This window comes from Cebidichthys violaceus, unplaced genomic scaffold, assembly GCF_023349555.1.
Source record: "Cebidichthys violaceus isolate CVI_PGR_0920_01 unplaced genomic scaffold, fCebVio1.0.p SCAF_7, whole genome shotgun sequence".
NCBI classification, from domain to species: Eukaryota; Metazoa; Chordata; class Actinopteri; order Perciformes; family Stichaeidae; genus Cebidichthys; species Cebidichthys violaceus.
The window spans coordinates 17,654,456-17,671,487 of NW_027176927.1; the positions used below are offsets into that span (position 1 = coordinate 17,654,456).

At 47.7% G+C, this 17,032-nt stretch overlaps 2 protein-coding genes across 7 annotated transcripts; both read right to left on the bottom strand.

Moving 5' to 3' along the window:
• Positions 1-2,317: 2,317 nt before the first annotated feature.
• kpna5 (karyopherin alpha 5 (importin alpha 6)) lies at positions 2,318-9,271 on the bottom strand. 3 transcript variants are annotated; one of them, XM_068735426.1, is made up of 14 exons: positions 9,130-9,271; positions 8,184-8,317; positions 7,548-7,649; positions 7,343-7,442; positions 6,885-6,979; positions 6,366-6,497; positions 6,021-6,109; positions 5,842-5,941; positions 5,584-5,747; positions 4,664-4,742; positions 4,420-4,545; positions 4,203-4,330; positions 3,949-4,127; positions 2,318-3,537 (listed from the first exon to the last, which is right to left on the bottom strand). In XM_068735426.1, the coding sequence occupies exons 2-14, from the start codon at positions 8,310-8,312 to the stop codon at positions 3,350-3,352; spliced, it is 1,611 nt and encodes a 536-aa protein (XP_068591527.1). In that variant the 5' UTR covers positions 8,313-8,317; positions 9,130-9,271; the 3' UTR covers positions 2,318-3,349. The 3 variants fall into 3 exon arrangements, with proteins under 3 accessions (XP_068591527.1, XP_068591525.1, XP_068591526.1); XM_068735424.1 differs by having other exon boundaries at positions 8,184-8,323; XM_068735425.1 differs by having other exon boundaries at positions 8,184-8,323; positions 9,126-9,271.
• A 267-nt stretch (positions 9,272-9,538) lies between these two features.
• gprc6a (G protein-coupled receptor, class C, group 6, member A) lies at positions 9,539-16,978 on the bottom strand. 4 transcript variants are annotated; one of them, XR_011105311.1, is made up of 7 exons: positions 14,742-15,645; positions 14,029-14,317; positions 13,104-13,907; positions 12,661-12,876; positions 12,307-12,430; positions 10,517-11,957; positions 9,539-10,094 (listed from the first exon to the last, which is right to left on the bottom strand). XR_011105311.1 is itself a non-coding variant. In XM_068735125.1 (7 exons), exons 2-7 carry the CDS (start codon positions 14,942-14,944, stop codon positions 10,939-10,941), a joined length of 2,655 nt encoding a protein of 884 aa, XP_068591226.1. In that variant the 5' UTR covers positions 14,945-15,032; positions 15,665-16,978; the 3' UTR covers positions 10,414-10,938. The 4 variants fall into 4 exon arrangements, 2 of the variants coding, with proteins under 2 accessions (XP_068591226.1, XP_068591225.1); XR_011105310.1 differs by having other exon boundaries at positions 9,539-10,313; XM_068735125.1 differs by lacking the exon at positions 9,539-10,094 and adding an exon at positions 15,665-16,978 and having other exon boundaries at positions 10,414-11,957; positions 14,742-15,032.
• Positions 16,979-17,032: the final 54 nt, after the last annotated feature.

A 17,032-nucleotide genomic window follows, 5' to 3' on the forward strand; every position in this document is an offset into this window, starting at 1 on the left:
CATGTATTCATGGTGAGAAATAAAGTAAAAAAACAACATAATAAATGAATATAAGCATTGCTTTATGAATAATAAGTGAGCAGCTGCACTGATGTCCCCTCATTGATCTCGACTCTGGAGGTTATTATAATAAGCATCCCTGTGAGCCGGTCAGCTGACCCATCAGTACTCTCAGTGAGTGTGGCTCATCTAGTAGATCTGGGACAATCCCTGGGCGTGTTTCCCATCATGTCAGACACAAGGAGCCGGTGCAGAGGGTCCGGGTCTGGGTCCGGGTCTGGTTCTGGGTCTGGCCCTATACTGTCAGATGAGGGGTGATAACCAATGATGATCAGATGCCAGTGTGGAGCTATGTATTGAGGATGATATTTATTATTTCCATGTGTCTGCACACGTTTGACAACATGAGGCGTACATAACGCTGTTGGTCTCCACACATCACCAGCCTCATGTCCAAAACAATAGTTACATTTACACCGGTCACCCTTTTTAGTATTTGTCATTTTAAAACATGAACTGTTTAGAAAACAGCTCATTGGATTACCCATAATCCTTTGCTATTGCTAAATGCAGAAACCAATGTAGAGCAGCAGGTGGCGTAGTTATTCAGACACACACCTGTTTCAACAGCCAGAGCTCAGAGCGCCACAGAGGACAACGTGCCCATGAGCACTGAGGTCGGTTTGTCAGTGCCGTCCAACCACACGCGCCTGAGAGACAGACGGACACAACGGGTCTCCGTGTCCCGTGGTGCTCTCTGTGCGCTCTTATTTTTAGCGGTCCCTGAATAGAACGCAGGGCAGCAGTTGCAGGGATCCGTTGTGTTGCCAGAAGGTCTCAGGTTCCATCTCACCACGGCGTGTGTTGACCCGTCCTGAAGAACACACCCCGACACCAGGCCGGCTCGGGTTGAGCACCCCGTGACTTACAGCGACAGAACAGCTGATCTGCATCTGCTTAACGTGAAACCGTGACACACACTGAGCCACGGCGGGTCATCCTGTGAGCGGATTTAATCATGATGGTTTTATTTTAGATGTTGAAGATGATCAGAACATATATCTGAAGTCTGGGTGAAGCAACATGTTTCTGAACACATCACACATGCTGGAAACATGAACACACTGTGAACTCTATAAAGCTTCATACAAACGGTGAAGTGAGACCGTTTATCTACATGAACACCTTCTATTTGTGTGTAGTAGTTCATGGGCAGGCCTGAAATCATGGCTCTGACACACTGGAGCCATACGTAGCATAACTCCTCACCTAACACTATAAACTATATAACACTGTATAGAAACTATATAACACCTAAAACTGTATAGAAAATATATAACACTGTATAACACCTACACTGTATATAAACTATATAATAACACCTAACACTGTATAAATCTATATAACACTGTATAAATCTATATAACACTGTATAAATCTATATAAATCTATATAATACTGTATACATCTAAATAATACTGTATAAATCTATATAATACTGTATACATCTATATAACACTGTATACATCTATATAACACTGTATAAATCTATATAAATCTATATAATACTGTATACATCTAAATAATACTGTATAAATCTATATAATACTGTATACATCTATATAACACTGTATACATCTAAATAATACTGTATAAATCTATATAATACTGTATAAATCTTTATAACACTGTATACATCTATATAACACTGTATAAATCTATATAAATCTATATAATACTGTATACATCTATATAATACTGTATAAATCTATATAATACTGTATAAATCTATATAACACTGTATACATCTATATAACACTATATAATACTGTATACATCTATATAACACTGTATACATCTATATAATACTGTATACATCTATATAACACTGTATACATCTAAATAATACTGTATAAATCTATATAATACTGTATACATCTATATAACACTGTATACATCTATATAACACCTAACAGTTTGTGTCTGTTCACATGATCACTGTACTTAATAATAGTAACTAATAATACTAATAACTCAGACAGTAATCACTGTAGAGGTGTTTTCTCTCTGCATTGAGTATTTATACTGTATCCTGTGGTATTTATACTGTATCCTGTGGTATTTATACTAGCGTATTTATACTATTTATGTGTTATATTAGTCTTATTCATGAACTATGTGTATGTTTTGAAGTTGTGACTGAGGTGATTATTAAAGGACTCAGAACATGGTGATGGTTTCTCTTGAGCACTGAATGAATGAATTGGGCTCCATGTTTCAGGATCAACCTGAATGATACGACTCATCAAACCCGATGGTTTGTATCCAACAGATTCATTTATTACACCATCGAGTGAGCGTCGTCACACTGGAGAGCCTCACAGACAGCCTGTCAGTGTCACACTGTTCTCTCCTGTACTCAGTGCTGGAGTGTTAGAACACAGTACTGAGTACTGTGTTCTAACACTACAGTACTGTGTTCTAACACTACAGTACTGAGAGACAAGAGGACACAAACAAGTTTCACTGAATGTCTTTGATGTCAAATATTTTCCATTCCATGTCATCTTAGATTAGATTAGATCTCAGGTGCTCCACCAGTTAATGTTGCTGCAGTAGAGCGAGGATTCATCAGACTCACAGGCTGAGCTTCAATCTTCACACAGCAGAGCGTCCACAGGAGGAAGAAGAAGAAGGAGGGATGAAGAGGAACACAATAGACATAGTGGAATGGGTCTGCTCTACAGCCGTTATCCATTTCACATCTTCATAGGTCGACTTCACGTTTGCTGCTCCACCAATTCATGTGCACACATCACATTACAGGTAAGAGGTAAAAAAAACAAGTCACAATCAGAACATAGAAACAGAAAAGTTCAGAGGAAACAAAGCTCACAACGAGCAGCAGAGATGGAACGATTACCTCGGCACATCACACAGGAAGCAGAGTTACTCACAGCCTCTCATAGACACTAGACACCTCCTCATATGTATATACAATATACAAAGTCAGTCACACAGGAAGCCGCTGCCTTCAGTCAGAGCTGAGGGTGGAGAAGACCTAGAGGAGCTCCTCCACAGCTGGGGCTTTCCTACCGCCGAGTCCTCCATTCAGACCCCCACAGTCTCAAACGGCAGCAGACAAACCCTTACTTTTGATCTCCATGTTCACAAGTCTCTCTCTGTCTCTCAGGATACGGCGTTGTTGTGTGGGCTTAGTAGAAGCGGAGGTCTGGGGAGGAGCCGGTCCAGCAGAGACACGGTCCGTCCCGCGAGAGTTTGCGGGTCAGCGTCTCTAGCAGAGGTTCAGAGGCCAGGGAGAAGAAGGTGCTGCGGGGGTGAGGAGGGGTTAGAGCTGAAAGCTCTCCATGGGTCCCTCCTGTTGCTGGAAGACGAACTGGCCTCGACTTTGGTCCACCTGTGGAGCCAGGCTGGCGTCCTCCTCCTCCACACCGAAGAAGTGTTCGATCAGGTCAAAGGCCTTTTGGTAGATCTCCAGGTTCTCGTGGCTCTGCAGGAACTCGATCTTGTCCAGGCCTGAAAAAGTGCATACAGGACTCACTGACTCCACCTAACACGACTAAGTACAGCGGTACAGCGGGGTGACTGTAGGGTGAGTGACGCCACAGCCGAGTCTGCAGCTCAAGGCTTTACAAACGTCTCTGGAGAAGACGGAGACGTCGAGGCAGGGGTCTGTGTCACCGCCCACAACAAACAGTCACGTTGATGGACAATTATTCTTCATGAAAATTAAAAGAAAATCAAGTACTGGTTCTTTTTTTCTCATGTTTTTCTTGTGTAGCAAATGGGCTACAACAGTGTGCTCCACTGTGTTAATAATACATCTGGAGAGCACTGCAGGATGCTGGGAACATGGAAACACCGTGGCCCTCTATAGTGAGCCCTGGTGTCGTGTGTTTGCATGTTGATGGTGTGGCTGAGCGGTACCGTAAGCCTCCTCGATGTGAGCGCAGTACGGGTTGATGCCGGTTCCGTTCTGTTTGGCCTCCTGCTCTCCCAGCTTCAGTATGTTCTCCAGACCGTTCAGAGACACCTGCACGATCTTTGAGTCCATCACCGTCAGCAGGTCACACATGGGTTTGATGGCATTCAGAGACACCAAATACCTGTTCGCACAAAGAGAACGAGACCATCAGAGACCGGTCCGCCGGAGACGGACCCGGCGTCACGGGCTGACATACCTTATCTGTGCAGGAGTGCCCCCGGAGGTGGTGTTGGTAATAGTCCACGCTGCCTCTCTCCTTGTGCGGAACTCGGCCTTCTGAAGGATCTCAATCAGCACTGGGAAGATGTTGGCGTCAATGACATTCTGACAAGACAAGAAGCGTCAGCTCCACCGGCACCGAGCAGCAGCCACCTTTCAGACAGAACACCGAACCCGAGTGAGGCGGCCTGTACCTGAATCTGAGCCCGGTTCCCCGCCGTGATGTTGGACACGGTCCAGCACGCCTCCTTCTTGACGGACTCTTTGGGACTGCTGAGGAGGTGGAGCAAACACGGCAGCGCCGAGCAGTTCAAGATCACCTGAGACGGCAAACGAACACACGACGTCTGCATTTAGCTCCGCGTTTGATCTCTGACAAACGAATGAGTGAAGGAATGAAGTGAGGGAGCGGTGAGGACGCTGGAGATCAGCCTCTACCTGAGTCTGGATGTCATCTCCTGTTACAATGTTGCCCACCGCCCGAAGAGCAGGAGACACAACCTTATAATCACTGTGCCTGTGCCAAACACAAAGACACATGCACACAGAGAGTAATCAGATTACAGAAAAAGACTCTGTTGGTGAGAACTTTGTGTTGATATTAAAGCTCTCACAAGTTGACAGTTTTCACATTTTGTCCAATAATAAACACCTGTACTCCAAACAGTGCTTTAAATAATGCAGGTCTGGTTGTCACTGTCCACTCATATTGATCAACATGAATCCTGTTAGAATACGATTGTATGAAAATTGATGTTAAACCTGTGCCAAATAGGCATATCTTTGGTTTCAATGAACGGCTGAATGGCGCGTCGCTGCCTTGAGGAATTGTGGGTTGGCGTCATCTCCATACTTTTTGTAAAGGAAGGTCCAGTGTATCCTATGCTGAAGGAGATAAGAAAGGAAGCATTGAAGCTCCTTTCCTGAGCATTTAGAGATGACCTCACTTAGGAACCTTCCTACGCAGTTTACCTCCGTCTCCTCCTCCTCACAGCTAGTGAGGAGCTGTTAAGCTAGTGTAGAGCTGTTGGGGCCCTTCAGGCGGTGCCTCTATGTCTACCGGTACAGTCTGCTCCCTGCTCCTGGTGGTTTCCCTCATCACCAGACTGTGAGGACCAGAGCTCAGGGTTTGTGTGAGCGGTTCTCCAGAAAGCTGCGAGCAGCGACACCACGGTTCAAACGTCGGAATCAATCTGGTACCTGAGCAACCTCCAAGAGAGGGGAGCCGACCCCCTCTGGGCTCTACGAGTGACGCTGTCTGACCCGGGGCAGTGACAGTGGATGTGTATCTGGGTACTGTACCGGCACAAAATACACTCTGATGCTGTGACGACTCTTGTGTCGTGGACCTGACTTACATGAGTAGCTCCACCAATCTGCGGCAGACTCCGGAGTCGATGACCGTTTGGATCTTTTCGTTGGGGCCGTCAGACAGGTAGGACAGAGCCCAACACGAGTCGGCCAGCACATCTGGATCACTGCTGAACAGAAGCCTGGACAGCACACTGAGGCAGAGAGAGACCTGACGCACAGCGGAGGCCACATTAACACCGGCGCTGGACCAACAACGCAAACGGGCTCTAGTGTTCCAATCCAGTGAGGACGCTCAGACTCACCTTGGCAAAATCAGGCGGTGGGTTTTTCCCTCGGCACAAGTTGGACAGAGCCCACACTGCGTTGCGGGTTGTTGTGAGGCGGTTGGATTTAGCGAGCAGCCTGGACATGACAACACAGGGTCCGGTTGGTCTCGCATAATGTTTCACATATTAAGACGGACCAAAGGAAGAAGACTCACTGTTGTAGAAAGGGCAGGATGCCACAGTCGAGTACGTAATCTCTGCACTCAGCATTATCTCCTGCGATGTTCCCCAGAGCCCACACCGCCTGAAACACATCAGTCAGCACGCTTCAGTGATGGACCAGTCAGTGAACTGAGGGCTTTGACTATGACGCGACCCGCTACCACCAATACACTCGTTTTGCTGACCTCAGTTTATGTTGAAATCACGCCGGTGAACTGTGGTTGCACATTAAGCGCATCAATCTACACACGGTGTATTCTGCATTCGACTGCCTGCGCTGAAGCGCGACGGTTCGGTGTGAATACACCAACAGTGAGATTCACAGCCGGGTGTCTCACCTGCTCCTGGACGTCCTCGTACTCAGAGTTCAGCAGCTCAATGAAAGTGGGAACAGCTCCCGTTTCAATCACCACCTTGGTGTGCAGGAAGGTACCTGAGACGATGTTGGTTAGAGCCCAGGCTGCCTCGAACTGTTGGAGAGAAAGCAGGATGGAGCTTAGTACATAGTTTACTGCTGTCGTGACAACGAGAGATTAAAGGAGATCATGTTTTGGCAGGGACCATTCAGGGTAGAGAGAGTCGTCCGGTAACCGCAAGGTCGGCGGTTCGATCCTCGGCTGCTACGTGTGCCGAAGTGTCCTCGAGCAAGGCACTAAACCCCCGACTGCTCCCCGGGCGCCTCTAAGCGGCAGCCCACTGCTCCCTGACGGGGACGGGTCAAATGCAGGGAATACATTTCTAATAAGGGATTGATTATTATCATTACATTTAAACCTCCTCTCTGCAGAATGTTCTGATTGACGGCTGCTCATATTCAGTCCGTCTGAAAGACGATCCCGCCGTGTGAAGCTCCTCACCTGCAGTGTGCAGTTCTCACTCCTCCTTAGGAACTCCACAAAACGAACCACAACACCAGGGATGGAGATGACCTCGTCGATGGGTGGATTGGGCTCTGCACAGAAGAACAGATCAGTCATTTCTCATCGACTGTAAGCGGACTCAGAGGACGGCAGGACTTCTCATCCACTGATGTACAGACAGAGAGCAGAGGTTTACCGTGTGTCCGGCTGACTGCGGTCCTCAGAAACATCAAGATGTCTTGCATTGCATCTGCTTTTCATTACTTTCATATTTGGTGGTTAGTGTTGTGGTGTTTGTGCAGAGGTCCTTTGTTCAGTTGTGATGAAGTGAGAATCTCAAAAGGTGTCTCAGTTTAATCATATTAATATTCTATTAATCAGTGACAGAGTGGTACCACAGATGATTACTTAGACTTCACATCAAATAAAGGATGTAGATAAACCTCAACACAAACCTTTGGAAAGTAATTTCCTAAATTTTTGTGTAGCAATTAGCTGCTGGTCTGGGTCTCCGGAGAAGATCATCCGAATCATGTCTGGAGTTATGACCTCATCCTGCACAAAGATCAAGACCTGATGAATACTCAACATCGTAGCCAAGTATGGGAAAAAAGAGCCACGACCGATCGGCTCGATGTCGGGACTCAAGTGAACACTTACACCTGCAGCAGGAACCGTGGAGCTGACGTCCGGGTCCTGGACCGGACAGTCCAGCATCGACTCATTCTCTAGAGGTGCACATACGTTTCTCCTTTTGAACAGCTGTGGGCACAGAGTCACGGTCACATGATTAAACAGCTGTTTGTACATTTGGCACCGTGGCCTGATGAACAGACCAGTGAACACAACAGAACACAAGGAAACCATGCAGAGACGTTTAATCTTAATCAAGACCATTTAAAGCCCTGAATTATGACCCTACTCGAGCAGAACACTAGAGACAGCAGTACTCTGTCTGACATGCGAGTGTAACACTTCAAGTACACACATACTACATATAAACTCACTGGCATTGTGGGGAACCAAATGCCCCAAATCTGAACTGCCCCACTGTTGATGTTTTGAGTGACAGCTGTGGAAGCCTTTCTTTCATGTTTCAAACCTCAAACTGAACAAAGAAGCTTGAATCCAGTAACTCAAGATGAGACAAAAGAACCTCATCAGATGACGATGATGAAGAAGACCTTCTCTGTGCCGGTGTTTTGTGTCTTTGATCTCTGCCACTAACGTGCACACTCACGTGCACACTAAGGTGCAGCGGTGTGTGTCGTCACATCAAGGTGAGACAGGGTTTACCTGCTCCTCTCTCTTCTGCTTGCGGAGCTGGATTCCTTCCTCCTCTCTCCTTCGACGCATCTCCTGAGGATTCAGCGCTTTGTTCTTGTAGCTTTTCATCCGGTAGTTGTCTTTCCCCGGACTCGCCATTGTGTCTGCGTCTGGGTGAAGAACACTCACTCACCACACCAAGCAGATATCCTCCATCCGCAGTCAACGCACAAACAAATAGAAAACGCAATACTAGCTACACCGACTATAGTCCCATCGTGACCTCTCTGTCATACTACGCATTATAAGACCACCACAAGCCGTCTGTCCCGGATCAGGTCCGACACGGGCTCTGTGAAGCATCACTGGAGCGAGTCCAGAGGAAAACAAGTCAGAGATCCAGAGCAGCAGAGGAGGACCCGGACTGTTCTTAAATACATGCACGTCTGTCTGGCATCATATGGCATCAGTATAATATTGTAAATGTTACAAAGTTCTACAGCGCAAATGAATAACTGTAATTCAATACAAACAATGCCATCCTAAGTGTTGAAGACAGAGACAACACTGCTAGAGTGGTGAGCAGGACTGGACCTCCCTGGACCTCGTCCCGGTGTGGTTCCACTCACGCTACTTGATTATTTAACGAGCACGTCTGGAGTTCTGGCGGCAGAACAACGTCCCTTTAACGGCATGAAGAGGACAGGCTGCGTGCATAGCGACAGATACACCACGATGGACGTCCTGTTGCTAGGAGGTCTTTCTCATGCTATGCTAGCTGTAACGTCACAAGCTAACATTCAAGTCGAGCCGTTGATCCACTTTAACTCGTTTAGCTTCAGTTACATCTCTCCATTTCTGGTCAATAAGTGAACTAGCTTCGCGGCTAACTATTTAGCTAATGCTATGTAATCTCGGCAGTAAAGTTAACTTTTTTTAACGTTAGCTGCGATGACAACAACTGGTTCTTACCCACCGGAGATGTGACGTTAGTGGACCTGAAACTGCGCACACTGCGTACACTGCGCACAGCGTAGCCACTAGCTACCACCGCTGGTGTAGAAGAAGAACGCTACTTCTCCAACTTTCCCATCGAACCCCTCGCGTCAACAACACCTTACGTCACTTCCGTCAGCTGTCTTCTTCTTCTTTTTTCTTCTTCTTCTTCTTCTTTATTGGTGGACTACAAACCAACGTTTACGGTGCACCCCGCCACCTCCTGTACCGGAGTGTGTAGCGGCATGACTTTATGGCTTTGGTCACACAATAATATTGTTACTATTATAAACAATCATACAATTAAGAAAAAGACTCAATAAAGAAGTTATATTGTGGATGTTGAACCGTTTAATTCAAACATTTTAAATAAACAATTACAATTTGTCCATGAAGAAACACTGTAAAAATACAACTCAATACCCAAGAATTGCTTCCCAGCTGCTCTGTGAAAGTGAAGGAGAGTCTGTGTGTTCAAACCTTCTGCCTCTGTTTCTTCATTTTCCTCGTAGATCAAACAACAGAATGGAAAACCTGGAAAACCTGAGGTGAAAGTTGACCTGCTGTCCTGCTCTCTCTACACTGTTGTTTACTGTTAAACTTAATTATATCCTTGAGCATCAGTGACAATAGATTACACAACTCTGGAATGTCAGCTCACTTATATCCAATTACTCAGAGCAGGATGGAGTTTACAACAGGTTTCTGTTGACCTCTCATTCATCAGATAATGGTGGGGATGAAACCGGATAACGAGCAGCGCCTGAGGCTGTTCATCCTCTCACCTAACTGACAGTTATATATGTATATAATAACTGTTGTGTGGTGTTTGTGGGAGAGAAAAACAGAGTGAGCAGTGAGCTCCATCAGGCACAAACACCGTGATCTATTCTGGTATTTCAAAGACTCTCCTGTCCACAACTCCAGGGCAGTGAACACATCCACCTGCCAAGAGGGGGAGATGTGTAAAGAATGATAGACTTCAGTCACAGAGTCTTAACGAGCTATTGGATCTGAGTATTATGCTCTAAATCCAACATGTGTAAAGCAGCATTGTTGTGTCAGCTGACACGCCTTCATCATCATGTCTGGACTGTAGGGAGATGACCAAGGTGTTCAACACCAGACGTACTCCTCCCTCCTCGTCGTTGTCATGGAAATAGTCTACAATGATTCGTTATTTAAACATTTCTGCTGTTGCCGTACAAGAAAGACTATTTGTTTACGTCTGAATAATGAAGCAATGTTTATCCTGTGATAATTAATTGTCTTTTTCTCTCTCAATATAATCAAAAAGAACCGATAAGAGTATCGGTAGCAGTACTAGTATCTGAAACATGTGGTGACAGCAGAGGATGAACTCGTACCTGAATTCCAGAACAGCCTGTTGAGCGTTGGGCCTCCACCCTGTGCTCTCCATGGTGGGGGAGAGACACCCTCTTATGTGTTCGGCGGGAGCAATTTGGGGTCAAGTGTCTCGCCTCATGGACTAGCGGAGCCGGGAATCAAACCGCCGACCCTCCGCTTGAAGAATGACCCTGTGCTCGACCACTGAGCCATAGTCGCCCCCGGACCTTCCTGGCCTAAGGTGAACCCTAACCCAGGAACCCTCCTGGAGGGTGAAGATGAAGGTGAGAGTTAAGGTCATGCTCAAGAACAGGATGGAGTAAATCCATATTTATTAGGACAAATGAAACGTCTGACACACTTTGGAATACACAGAAACGGAGGCTCAGATCTTGTAAATATATATTCTTTACAATACAAATAGTTCAATAATAACGATGGTTTATATGCTGGTGCTTCTTCTGAGGCCGTGTTTGGTTGAACCTCCGTGTAAAGCGGTGCAGCTGGTCCCGTCCCTGCAGCTCGTTACCACGGACACAGAGACGGAGTCTGAGGCTTTGCTGGAGTATTCGTACAGGTTCTTCCTGAAAGCGCTCTTGGTGTTGTGTTCCTTCTTCAACAGGATTATGTAGCACTTCGGGAGGAAATGACAGCTGAGGATGCCGTAGTTGGAGATGAGAATGACCACCATCTCCACGGCCGGCAGGTACACTCCTGAAGTGGTGACGTAGACGGGAACAAAAAGCAGCCAGGAGATGAGGTACAACAGCATGCTGAAGGTGATGAACTTCGCCTCGTTGTACTGCTGTGGCAATTTGCGTCCCTTGAAGGCGCAGATGAAACACACCAAAGCCAGGACAGCTATGTAGCCCAGCATCAACCCGAAGGCCAGATATGAGCCCTCGTGACAGTCCTCCAGCAGAGTGGTCGGATGCCCGATGACGTAATTAAATGGGCTTTTTAGCACCAGCCAGCAGACGCAGGTGGCCGCCTGCACGGCCACACAGATGCTGACAATGAGGTACGGCTGGTAGAGCCTCCGCAGAACCTCCTGCATCTCAGAGTCCACCTGGAAGGCAAGCAGGATCTGCAGGGTCTTGACCAGGATGCAGGAGACGCACAGAGTGAAGCTGATGCCGAAGAGCACCTGTCGAGCCTTACACTGGAAGCTGTTGGGACGGCCTACGAACAGCATGGCGCTTATGTCACTGATGACCAGAGAGAACAGGATGACCTGGTTCAGCGGCCCTCCGGCAGCCTTCACAACAGGAGTGTCCCGGTGATGCAGGAACAGAGCGGACACCAGCAGAGCCAGCAGGATGCCCAGGGCGGACAAGACGAGGAGCACCACAGCGAAGCCGTCCTGCCAGGAGAAGTAGAGCAGGGCTTTGGGGGTGCAGCTGGAACTGCCTTCAGCAGACCACTCTGTGTCTGCCTCACAGCTGAGACACTGGTCCATGTCTGCAGGACAGAACACAACAATCACACACAGGAAGGGATTCGACTCCCTGCAAAGAGGATTCCAAGACAGCTAACCTGGTTTCTGACATAAGCATTGCGTGTGTGTGTGTGTGTGTGTGTGTGTGTGTCTCTGTCTGTGTCTCTCTGTGTGTGTGTCTTTGTATGTGTCTCTGTGTGTGTGTGTGTGTGTGTGTGTGTGTGTGTGTGTGTGTCTCTGTGTGTGTGTGTGTGTGTGTGTGTGTGTGTCTCTGTCTGTGTCTCTCTGTGTGTGTCTTTGTATGTGTCTCTGTGTGTGTGTGTGTGTGTGTGTGTGTGTGTGTGTGTGTGTGTGTGTGTGGGACAGTCTTGCCTGTGTTGTTGGAGTAGTAGTTTGCGGTACAGTTGATGCACTCATAACAGCAGGTGTGTTGACCCTCAGCTGTTTTCTTGAACTGTCCAGGGATGCAGCTGTTGGAGCATCTGGAGACGATGTCCTGATGAGAGCAGAGAAACCTCGTCACTGCTCTTCATACTCAGTCTCATTGATTACTGCAGTCTGTGCAACGTGTTGATGGTCATACTGAATGTCAAAACTCAAATACTGTTTTTCAGTTTTGTCTAAGTCAGTGTTAATGGTCTTAATGTTTTGAGTAGACACACACACACTGCAGGGTGTGTGTGTGTGTGTGTGTGTACACAACATGACAGCTGAGGGAGGGCTGACCTTCAGGTGCTGCAGCTGTTGGGTGCAGCTATGGTTGGTGTGGCTCAAGTTGTTGTTGTGTGGGTGATACTCAGCCACGACGTTGTGAACGTGGACGCTCCCTCCGTCTGACCTCCACAGGGTCACGTCATAGCCCAGGTTGATGTCTCCTCTGCTGTCAAACTTGTAGCTCTTTTTGTTGAGTTTAAACTCCTCCATCCACAAAGCTTTGAGCACCTGCAAGACAGGAAGCCTTTCATGATCAAACACAACCTGAGATAAGTCAACACAAGAGCACTACTTACAGGGACGACCTGTTGTGAACCAACAGCCAAGACCTGATCCTCAACCTAACCACACCCTCACATGTACCCATATAGACAGACAGACAACACAAGAGCACACACACACACACACACACACACACACACACACACAGCACACTCGTGTTTGTGTGTGAATACCTCCCAGGGTTGCACTCTGCCTGGTGCTTTGCAGTCTCTGCTCCTGCAGATCGACACCACAGCTTGAGCGATGGCGCTCACAGCCATCTCGACACTGAAGATGGTGCCGGCAAAAGTGTGTTCTCTGAGTCTGTTCACGGCTTCAGACGCCAGTTCAGTCGCTCCAGAAGCTTTACTGGCATTCAGCTGCATGTAGAACTCCTGCATGAAAGGGTTATTCCTCATGTGGTCATGTCCGGCTGTCTCCACTCTGCTCAAGTACTCACTGAATGACGACAGGTCTCCACTTTTGAAGGTGAAGCCCATGATGTGTCCGATGTCCTCCAGACTTATGTTTCCTTTCACAAAGCTGGAGGAGGACCAGTTGTCACTGGCCAACCAGACTCTTCTCATCGTCTTCATGTCCCGTCCCGCTGTCAGTGTCTGATGCTGAAGCTCTTGGTAAAGGTACATCATGTGAGTCGGCTTGGCAAAAGACACGATGACCTGCACCTTGGGATTCCTGCAGATGGTTCTGGCCGTCTGCAGGATGGCGGAGCAGACATCCTGCTTGGTGACGGACTTAGGTAGGATTGACTTGAAGGCCACACAGATCCCCTTTTCAGAGGCCTGGGACACAAAGTGGTCCAGCGCTGATTTGCCGTAGTTTCCATCCGTTGTAACTACTCCCACCCAGTTCCAGCCGTAGGCACTGAGCAGACTGACCATGGCAGCTGTCTGATGCTGGTCGTTGGGAATGGTCCTCATGAAGGCAGGGAAGCGGCTCTTGTCACTCAGAATAACCGCAGTTGATGAATAACTGATCTGCAGAACAGAAAGGCAGTTATGTCTTTAGTTAAATCATGAGCCAACTATGAGCCACAGCACCGCCTCCTACCGGCACCTTCACAGAGTCCACAGCGCCTTCACGTCCCTCACTACTCACTTGAGGAATCATCTTGAGACTCAGTTGCCTGGCGACGGCGATGGACGTTTCGGAGAACGAGGCCCCCACGACGGCCATGACCGGCTGACCGGACGCGGCGCCTCGGACGCAGCAGTCGGCCCGCCGGGTGAAGTCCGCCGTGGCTTTCAGGGCCGTGGTGACATCGGAGCAGGAGTCCATGATCCGGTAGCCCAGCGTGATGTTGACGTCGGCCAGCAGGGGGGATTTATTCACGGTCTCTATAGCGTTGATCATAGCCAGCGCCCTCACCAGGCTTCTCTCCTCAAACCTGTACAGATGTGTGCAGATGTGACACGGACCGGCTGGAGCAGAGTCAAGGACTGTTTCAACACTCTCTGATGGAAGTCGAGTTACTAAAGAGAGACGATGGATCCGCTCCACTGCATCTGTATCAGTTCGTATCAGTTTTATGCAGATTGTGACTTTACAAACAAACATGTCACCAGTTTGGGAAAAATAAGCAATACATGAGAAGTATTGTCACAAACACATACAAGTTTAATTCAATGTTGAGTATTTGTTATTATTATCATTTCAGTGTGCTATAAGTGAAGGCTCTGATAACTTCCTCCACCATTGAAGAATATTGGACATCTCGTGATGTTATCTGCTGGTTTCTCCTTTGAGGATCGGGTGAAGAGTGGAGAAGATGGTCTGTCTCTCATGTACTGCACCGGGCTGAGTGATCTCACCTGATGCACGGCTGTTGTTGCGGGGCAAACGAGCTGTTCTCTCTGTCTACGTCTTCATGAATGGAAAAGATTCCTCCGATGAGGATGTCTCCAGGCGCTGTAGCTCCCAGAAGCCCGGCGTCCTCCTCGGCGGCGTGTCCCGTCTGCAGAAGGAGAAGGTTCAGTGTGATGTGCAAACAGACTAGACGAGCGACCCGGTCCATCCCGTCTGCTCCGCTGTCCGTCCGTGTTCGCCGTCTGGACTCCGTTCTGCCTCTGCTCTCTTCTAGCCGGCCTCTCTGCGGTTTCCACCTGAAGCAGCGAAACTCTCCTTCCTCAGCATTGTCACAATAAAAGAAAAGTCCCTCTTTCTTCCTCCTTCAGTTTACTACTCTCATATTCTCCCCTGCAGCCCTGCCCACTTCCTCATGAGTGACAGCAGGAGAGTCCCTGCTTCTGCTGAACCAGCTTTCATCATGTCTGTTGTTGTGCATCAACGACACTTTAGCTGAGTGGAAATATGATCATGGGACGCCTCACCTTGTATACCTGCAACACACTCACACACACTGTCAACCACCTTTAAAGACATTAACAGACTATGTGCTAGTTAACTCTTCATTGGGTCGTGTTTGCAGTGACGAGACTCTGTTGTGGTAATTGTGTTTCATTCTGTCGCCCTCCTGTGGCTGTGACTGTCATTACGTCATCGTGACGTCACTCTAACCGGTACAACGGTCCAGACTTATGGACATGGTCTTTGTTACTACTTTGTTTGTAAATCTTTACAAGTGTGAAACAGTTCTTCAGAGACAACTCTGTCCAGGTCAAACGTGAAGAATGTGCTTCTGTAATAAGTCAAAATGAGTTCATGAAACGTCACTGAGGCGACCCACATGTTCACGGTGAAGTGCTGCGTTTAAAGGTGGAGGGGATCAAGTTACCAGACGTAGCTCAGGGGGTGCAGTGGGGTCGTCCACTAGGTGGATGTTGGGTGGTTCAGTCCAGCCCCCAGACTGATCCTGAAGGCTATCCATCTGTGTGTCACCTTGGATCCTGGCTCCTGACATGGCACCTGAATACACTGTATGGTAAATGGTAAATGTACTTGTACTCTGACCTTTGACCCTCACATCAGAACAGGAAGAACTCCCCAAAACCCCTTTAACAGAGAAAAGAGGAAGAGCCCTCAGAGAGCACCAGAGGAGGATCCTCCATCAGGGTGAAGTGTGATAGATGTCATGTGTACACAATGAACAACACAACAGTTACAACACATTACATGCATGTGACAGAACCACGGCAGGAGGCCAGACCAGGGTCCAGATATGACCAGGATCCATGGAAACCTGTGAGGAGAGAAAGCACAGAGACTCTGGGGAAGAAGTAATGTTAGTAATGAGCGTTAATGAGACATGAATTCATCCAGAAGGAGAGAGAGGAGAGGAGAGAGGAGAGGAGAGAGGAGCTCAGTGTATCCTAGGATGTCCCCCAGCAGTCTAGACCTGCTTATCTAGGGGCTGGTCCAAGGAGACCTGAGTCAGCCCTAAACCTGAGCCAGTCCTAACCCTAAACCTGAGCCAGCCCTAACTATACACCAGTGACGTGCGGTGAGGTTGGTGTCTGGTGAGGCACTGACTCTACACAAGTCAGATGTACAAATATATGAACCCAATAGAGAAGCTTCAATCACCATTCAATGGGCAGCTTGCACATTGACCTGCCCCACACCGGGAGCGTTTCAGAACCGGAGCGCTCGCGAGCGCCACCCGCGAAAATGGTGAGATTCCGCGATAATCTGTGTAACAACCCCGGATGTATAAAGAGAACAACAAACACATAAAAAGGTTACTTTACCTGTCCGACGTTGAATTGATGTTGATTTGGTCACATTTCTGTTTTTAGCTTGGATATAGAATCTTAAATGTTTGTGGTCAAAGCAAAATATAAGAAGAAGAAGAAAAGTGTAGAAGAAGAGCAACGACAGAACAAGCATGAAACCGACCCGTGGGCTCTCGCTCGCCCCCTTCAGTGAGGCAGAGGTACTGTTTGCCTCTCTGTGCTTTTTCACTGCGGTTTAATGTCAGATCAGCAACACTAAACATGTTCTACACAGACGTGAAATACATTATTCTATGTAAAGAAAGGACATATAATAAAAGAGTCTACAGATATTACAGTGGTGACAAACAATGAGACAGAAAAAGACACGATCTCAACCCAGTTAGTGAGGATTCACAGTGAGGTGAGGAACAGCTCGTTGTCATTAATCTTGTTACAGCTCCATTCCAGCCCGCTAGGTGGCAGCACCG